The sequence below is a fragment of the Pleuronectes platessa genome, chromosome 24 (assembly GCF_947347685.1).
Source record: "Pleuronectes platessa chromosome 24, fPlePla1.1, whole genome shotgun sequence".
In the NCBI taxonomy this organism is placed as follows: Eukaryota; Metazoa; Chordata; class Actinopteri; order Pleuronectiformes; family Pleuronectidae; genus Pleuronectes; species Pleuronectes platessa.
This window is the reverse complement of record NC_070649.1, coordinates 7,594,875-7,602,553: the sequence shown is the minus strand read 5'-3', so window position 1 is coordinate 7,602,553 and position 7,679 is coordinate 7,594,875. Positions and strand designations below refer to the sequence as shown.

The 7,679-nt window shown below is 42.5% G+C and overlaps 2 protein-coding genes across 2 annotated transcripts; one reads left to right on the top strand and one right to left on the bottom strand.

Annotated features, from left to right (window-relative positions):
- The first annotated feature begins 32 nt into the window (after positions 1–32).
- mtrf1 (mitochondrial translational release factor 1) lies at positions 33–4,226 on the top strand. The gene is made up of 9 exons (XM_053416876.1): positions 33–610; positions 1,291–1,388; positions 1,464–1,545; positions 1,646–1,753; positions 2,043–2,215; positions 2,310–2,427; positions 2,535–2,671; positions 2,746–2,844; positions 2,968–4,226. The coding sequence occupies exons 1-9, from the start codon at positions 226–228 to the stop codon at positions 3,103–3,105; spliced, it is 1,338 nt and encodes a 445-aa protein (XP_053272851.1). The 5' UTR covers positions 33–225; the 3' UTR covers positions 3,106–4,226.
- On the bottom strand, positions 3,859–7,654 carry wbp4 (WW domain binding protein 4). Its single transcript, XM_053416877.1, has 10 exons — positions 7,379–7,654; positions 7,138–7,210; positions 6,992–7,054; positions 5,952–6,078; positions 5,683–5,871; positions 5,532–5,599; positions 5,353–5,428; positions 5,024–5,232; positions 4,674–4,936; positions 3,859–4,532 (listed from the first exon to the last, which is right to left on the bottom strand). Coding segments are annotated over exons 1-10 (1,281 nt in total). The 5' UTR covers positions 7,381–7,654; the 3' UTR covers positions 3,859–4,321.
- Between the last annotated feature and the right edge of the window lie 25 nt (positions 7,655–7,679).

The window sequence follows — 7,679 nt, the reverse complement described above, 5'->3', positions numbered from 1 at the left end:
GTAGTTAGTAATTGGACAGATGCTTTAACACATTTTTTAATTAAGCCGTTTTCCTCCTGTAGGTGGCGGTACTGCAACTATAATATGATTTCACAGCCGCCATTAAACCAAGAAGAAGAAAGACATCCGGTTCTTTTTCCTGGTAGCTAAAGTTGCAATGAAAACTCAGAAACAACACGTGTAATCTGTTTGTCTTTCCCCCCGTCTTTCTGTAAATGTGGTGCAATGCTCGTCGGCCGCTGGTTTGGACTGTGCAGTCGTGTAGTTCACTGTAGCAGCGTCAGAGGACGATGGAGGACACCGACAGGAGGACACGTGAAGAAGTATGCCAACAACACAGAGGAGCCTCACTGGAGGACACAGGGATCAAGACGACTGTGTCACAGTGATGCGGGGGACATGTTCGAGCACCGGTGTGTCCAGAGGTGCCTGCAGCACCTGGTGCACGAGCACGGGCAGCTCAGTGAGAAGCTCCAGCAGGTTTACCTGAACGAGTCGGACAGAAAGGAGCTGATGAGGAGACACTCTGAGCTGCTTCCTCTGGCCAATATACATGGGAGGATCGAACAAGCCCTGAGAGACCTTGAGGAGGTTCGTTCACTACTGCAGGGTGAGTGTTCTGTAGTTATGTAGGTCACTCATAAATGACAATAAAAACAAACACACAAGCGATTATTTTAGTGTTCTGCTGTCATGGGCAAACATCTATCAACATCAAACTTGTAATCAATTCATTTCGATAAATGTCACATTAGTGTTTATATTGACATTATAATTGATTTAATTAATTTAAAATGGCTTTGCACTAGGCATTTTGCTATAAGAGATGTTTATTTGTATCCCAGCACTTTATTACATGATGTTAAATCATATATCCGTCTTATAACTGTGCGATGGATGTCCTAAACATTATTAGAATCTCTGAATACATGTAATTAGACAACACTTTTATTCTAAAGCACATTTGCTTGCACAGCTAGCACATATGATGCCCTAGACTTTTAGTAGATGTTGTTTAATAAATGCCATAATTAATGTCACCAGGCCACATGAGCATGCAAAAGTATTTCCAGATCCTGCTCAAGCACATGAATATGATTTTACTTCCATCTTCTTTGCAGGTCTGCGTAACCCCCAAGTAATAATTTTGTATTGACACAGGAAAAAAAGTTTTAGATTTAAAAATAATAAGTCCGCCTTACGTCAAGCAAATGTCCATGTTCTTGGAAAGATCAAATAATAGTATCAAAATATCTTAAAATGCACACATCATGCTGTGTTTTCCTCCAGGGTCCGTCGGTACCAAAGATGAAGATGAGCAAGTGATTCAGATGCTAAAAGAGGAGGAAGAACACATCTCCAGCAAGATTTTGGCCTTAAGAGAAGATGTAAGAACACAAAAGCATGATGATAAACACATGTTGAAGGTTCTGTATTAACGACTGAACCTTCTTTCTTTCCAGTTGATCAAAGCTCTCGTGCCCGCTGACCCTCTCGACTCCAGTAATGTCCTGCTGGAGGTCGTATCAGGACGAACAACAGGAGGTGGTTAGATGCAGATGGTTTGGACTCCCAGTTTGTGTTTGATTGACTACTGGCACTTGCCTGCATTAACAATATGTTGTCTCTCTTTCTGTGATTTCAGGGGACATCTGTCAACAGTTCACCAAAGAAATGTTTGACATGTACCAGGGTTTTGCGTTTTATAAGAACTGGGACTATGAGGTTTACAACTACACATCTGCTGACTTTGGTAATTCCTATTTCTGTCTGCACTTTAGTTTTATTCATCCTCTTGTCCAGAGAGTCACGTCTGTTGTTTCTTGTGTGATTTAATGTGTTTTTATGGAAAATCTAAATAGACAATTTGGATAAATTTTCATTTAAGTAGTGTATGAAGAGCAATTACAGATTTAAAGTTTAGGTTTTTCCAGCAGTATCAATGTTAACAGTCAAAGCAATGGTGATTTACTACAGAGGTCACAATGTCTAAAGAGGGCCATGATAGGAAAGGTGTAACATTGGTGGACTTTGCGTCTCAGGTGGTTTGCACCATGCTGCTGTAAGAATAGCCGGGGACAACGTGTACAGACATCTGAAGCACGAAGGAGGAACACACCGGGTGCAAAGGATCCCTGAGGTCGGCCTCTCCTCCAGGATGCAGCGGATCCACACGGGAACCATGACTGTCATCATTCTGCCTCAGCCAGTGGAGGTTTGCTTTATCAGTTCCTCTTTACCCCCTGCTTTCTCACCAGCCTGTGTTTATTAGCATCATTTAAAGTATTTCTTTCTTTTTGCGTGCATAGCTTGACGTCCACATTGATCCGAAGGATCTTCGCATCGACACATTCCGAGCCCGAGGTGCCGGGGGTCAGAGTGTCAACACAACAGACAGCGCGGTGCGCATCGTTCATCTCCCCACAGGTAAAACCAAGAAGACATGTAACCGACTTCAGGGGCTTAGGTTTTTTAAACATTAAGATTCAGTTCTGCTTTCATGTGTCACGAATCCTCGGTCACCCTCCCAACAGGCATCACCGCCGAATGTCAGCAGACTCGTTCTCAGCTAAAAAACAGAGACATTGCAATTCGTGTTCTGAGGGCCCGGCTCTACCAGGGCATGATGGGTAAAGAGGATAAGCAGAGGCACACGGCACGAAAGCAGCAGGTGAGCGATTAGATAAATAAATGTATGACGCTCATATTTTTGCAGCGACTTTATGCTCATGTTCCCGACATCAGGTGGGCTCACGTTCTCAGTCTGAGAGGATTCGCACCTACAACTTCAGCCAGGACCGCGTCACAGACCACAGGACTGGATACGTTACGCGAGAGATTAAGGTACGAATTTAATGGAGTGTCAGTGTGTCTCCAAATTCAGAACAAGGAATTTAGCCCGTTTTATAAACTGTAAGCCTTTCTCATGAGTTCCAATCATTGTTGCGGGTTCTGTTCTGTGTGCAGGAGTTCATGAGAGGAGGGGAGGCTCTTGACGATCTGATCTCTGACGTACGTGAACACACGGAGAGGGAGGCTCTCCTGGAGGTGGCAGAGAGCTGCAGCAGTTTGACACAACCAGAATCTGGTAAATCTGCAGATTGACACTCAACCTCTGATCAAGTGGACCGAATGTACAGTATTTTAGTTTTGAGGATGATTTTGTACTACGCTGAAATGTTTTATGTAATATTACTATTATATTGCTATTTATGCTTGTGCAAGAGTAAAATTGCAAAGAATGTAGCTAATGAGGAGGATCATAGTTTTGAGGTATTTATTTTTGTAATAAAATATAAAATTATGTATTTTGTGTCAAGGTAATTTCCTAAATGATGACTCATATTTATGTATTGATTATATATTTTAAACAAAGGGAAGTGAATGATGTGAAGAAGGGCCTTTAAGATGTGTTACCCGCTGTTGTAAGTAAAAAATCGACTTAAAATGCTTTTAGAATATAAATGTAAATTGCTATCCCCAAAGAAAAGTATATCACAATGACAGTGTTAAACATTCAGTTGTCCAGATCATAATCAGTCAGCACCATGATCGCAACTTGTTAGTAAAGTTCAGTAAAACTGTCTATTGACAGTGAATGTCAACAGACAGCACTCGTGTTTATTGTCAGTAAACACTCTTCATGGTTCTCTGCCAGTCGGGGTGATAATCAGCTTTATATCACACACACACACACACCAATTGCATGTCCCACCCTGCATGTGTCTGCCAGCCGAGCCACCCTCCATGTGTTTGCCAGCCGAGCCACCCTCCAGTACATTTCCCCCTCTTCCTCTGACCTCTTTTTACGTAAATAAATGTTTTATCGGTCATTCATAAAATCACGATTTAGTGAAATTAACTATGATCATTTATTTAGAACAGATTTTTCAACCTTATAAAATATGACACTCATTTACATTAACTAACAAGTACTGCAATGTTTCCACTGGCTTTTTCATAACTTACACAGGTAAAAAAATACAGATACAAAAAAAGTTATTGAATTGCTCTGAATGGATTCAGCCGCATTTTCCAAACAGGAAGAAACATAGTTCACGTGAATAAACTTGTCCCACCTGAATGTCTGCTGTACTGTTCAAATGAGACCAAACCAACCTGAAGACTGAAAGTGTTGCAAAGGTTTCAGCGCAGAGAAAAAGCATGGATGACTTATTTGTTTAAGGCCAATTTTTCACCCCCCCCCAAAAAATGATTTCTGACCAGTTCACAGATCAAAATGGTGCACCCAAAAGTTCCTAGAAAGATTTTTGTCGATTATTGTGTAAAAGTCTAATTGTGCTGTCAAAGTTCTGACGTGTCAGTCGTCGTCGTCACTGTCGTCTCTCGTCCGGAGGCTCCTGTATCTTCCGTTCTGCGTCTTGTTTTTCCTGAAGGAAGCGGGTCCGCCTTCGTCTCCGAGGGAGGTGATGATGCGCTCTCCGAACTTGGGCTTGGGCTCCGGATGCAGTTCGGCCGGAGCGCAGGCAGCGCTCCACTCCGACTTGGGCAGCTGTAAGTCAATGTTGGCACTGGAGGGTAAAGAGAGAAAATGGGTTACAGCGTTTTCAGAAGCTGCTGAAATCCATTAGGGGATCAGCCCATCTTAATTGGTATCTCATCTTTACCAACCATTCACACCACATTTAAACTGGTTCACACTCTATACTTACTAAGGATCCTCTTCTTCCTGGATCTCTTCCCAGACTCCATATGGATTGGCCTTCTTTGTCTTTTTGGCTTGCCTTACCACGACCTCTTTCTTCTTCTCCTCTTCCTTTTTCTTCTTCTCGGGTTCAGCTGTTGTGCTTTGGACCTCTTCCTCTTTTTTCATCTCTTGGGCATCTACTCTTGGAGCATCATCAGCGGCTTTATCTTCTTTGTCCTCCTCTCTGTCCTCCTCTACGTCCGAGGGTCTGTCCTCGGTTTTCCGTTTCTAAAGACAAACACAGAAGATTTGTTTTGATCTTTACAGACAAAAGCTGAATTATTTTCACTAATCCTCTACCGGGACTCTTCTCACCCTAAAGCTGATCTTTGGGATGTTGGACAGCTGACTGGTTTGTTCAGGGACCCCCGCCTCCTTAGACGCCGGGGCCTCACCGGTGCTCTCTTGTGCTGAAAGTGGCTCGGGTTGAGGGGCTGAAGGCTCCCGCCGATTCTGTTCTTTGCCGGATCCAGACCCAGATGCTTCAGAGGGAGTAAAGTCTGCCGGTTTCTCCCAGCTGGACTCTGAGAGGTGAGAAAGACAAAGCAGATGATTTATCTGACAGCATCTCTGACCAGAAAAAGTAACAAAGAAGTTTAAATACCAAAGAGAATAAAGAGTGAATGCATGGAAACCTATTCTACCTCCAGTCCCTGAGTTGTAGTAGTATGTATAACCATCTGGGCTGACAGCTTCAATCCAAGGACAGCTTGAAGAGCTCTGTAAACAAACACAATATGAATGTGTATATATAAGGGGTATGAACAGAGCAGTATAATAAAGTGCAGATTAGGAAAAAGAAATGTCATATTTAATTATTAACCTGAGGCTGGCCACGGTGAGCAGAGGGTGGACGTTGTCCGAAATCCTGTGGTTTTTCCCATCGAGATTCTGTAGTTAAAAAACACAGACAACATCGTAAAACAAGCCCGGTTTGATATTGAAATGTTCTTGAAGAGTAGCAGTTTCCTCACCTCCGGTTACTGAGTTGTAATAGTACGTGTGTCCATCTTCTGACTGCCCTTCAGCCCAAACCTGCGTTTCTCTTTGCTTTGTGGATTTCTTGTTTGACTTCAGTTCTTTCTTGTACTGTTTTTTGGTCTGGCATATGACCACAGGTTTTGGCCGAGGAGTTGTTAGGGGTTCGACCAGCGGACCTAATCCTAACACAAAAAAATGTCATGTAAACAAAGACAAGTTCCTCCAACACAGTTACACACTATTCACAACAAATGTCAGTTACCTGCCGCCTCCCTTTCCATCCTCTTCAGATCTTCCTCGTACGCCTTCATTGCAGCCTCCTCCATGGCTGCAAAGTCTTTAGACTGGCGTGCCTCCTGCTTCATCTTGTCTATGCTCTTCTTTTTAATCTGCAGAAGGGAAAGATAGGAAGACATGAGCGACAGCGACGAGCGTCCAATCAGAGGAGAGCCCGGACCTTATCTCCCCGGCCAGTCCCGAGAGCTGTGCCAAGACAGGGGAGTTTTTGGGGGCCCGCATGGGAGAATACAGAACATTTATGTTTGTGTTTTAGGAAACTATAAATCCGACATGCAATAGTAACCTTATTAGCTGACGGAATAAATAGAAACAGAAACTAAATAAAAAAAATGTCACAAGATGTCATATTTGCTGTTTCTGCATCTTGTGTATGAACATTTGAGTTTTTTTCTTGGAGAGACTTGAAGTAAACTGAATATTTAGTCAGATACAACAAGACCTTGGTGACTAGCTAAATAAGATATATAGATAACCAGACAAATTAGTATTTCAAATAATAATTACTTGAAGCGTTAATGCATATCTATTGGTATTGATAAGACAGGTTGATCAGAACTAGACTTGTGGAAATGGAAGATATTTACAGGTATACAACTCAAATCTTAAAACACTGTCCTTTCAGTTGTAGATTAAAGTACTTTTTCACAATCAGCCTTTTCCCATTGAGCAGCACGTCCAACTAAGGAACATTACAACTTTCAACTCATTCTCCAAATCTGTCAAACAATGACAATCTGGAACAGTCTTGTCAATGTCATTCCCCTCTTTGTCTCCTTTGAATTGTCCAATTTGTACTAACTGTTGTATATTGTGGATTTTGCCTCAGCTTGTATATGTTATTTAATGTACTTGTTTATATCTAAGTTATTTGTCCCGTTTGTCTGTTTAACATCAACCTGCTGGGACTTTGTCTGGTACACTTGTATGAGTCATTGTGCTCATATTCATTATTTTAAACTGTCCCTTTTACACAAATACACGTAAAAACGAAATTGTGAATACCTCTGAAATTTTGGCAGCCACATTTTCCTTGTGATTCTTCCCTCGTTCGTGGAACTCGACGCTCTGCAGATCAAGACAAACGTGGGAAGATATTAGCATGACATGTAGTCCATTTGAACATAACCTTCGTCTCTCAGCCGACTCACCGGCTTGTTGTCTGCAATCCAGCACTTGCAGTACTGACAGAACTTCCTCGGCTGGGACTTCCAGTAGTCCGCCCTGAAAACGCACACATGAGCAGTTGACAAACACATGAATGAGTTAGATTAGCATTAGCATGGACAGCTAACGTGGCTATATTGTCAGAAATCCTGGCCAGGACGGAACACCTCATTGGTCTTGCTCCGTATCAAGTAGCTAAAACCGCCAGTGTGTGAACGCACTTACATTTTAGTTCAGCTTTGGTCGATTAAAGCGGGACGAGGAAGTTAAAGCGAAACAGATCAAAAGAAACAACAGTTCCCCCACATTTCAAGAATGACAACACCGTCCGTCAGTGATGACGTGATCGACCGTCGCCCCAGAAAAACACGATACTTGCGCGTTCAGCTTGAAAATCCAACATTTGACAAATATTGGATCGTGAGACGTCGAGAGAGTTTAGCACGTGTTTGGAATAAGAATCTGTGCGAGGTTGATTGTTGAGACGTGGATCAGAAGTGCGAGCTGGATTGTGTTGAGCAGAACG

Coding starts and splice junctions, on each gene's coding strand:
- mtrf1 (XM_053416876.1), top strand. CDS start 226: ATGCTCGTCGGCCGCTGGTTTGGACTGTGCAGTCGTGTAGTTCACTGT. Junction 611..1,290: donor GGTTCGTTCACTACTGCAGG/GTGAGTGTTCTG, acceptor GTTTTCCTCCAG/GGTCCGTCGGTACCAAAGAT. Junction 1,389..1,463: donor TTTTGGCCTTAAGAGAAGAT/GTAAGAACACAA, acceptor CTTTCTTTCCAG/TTGATCAAAGCTCTCGTGCC.
- wbp4 (XM_053416877.1), bottom strand. Junction 6,079..6,991: donor TGGCTGCCAAAATTTCAGAG/GTATTCACAATT, acceptor TCCCTTCTGCAG/ATTAAAAAGAAGAGCATAGA. Junction 5,600..5,682: donor TTACAACTCAGTAACCGGAG/GTGAGGAAACTG, acceptor TTTTAACTACAG/AATCTCGATGGGAAAAACCA.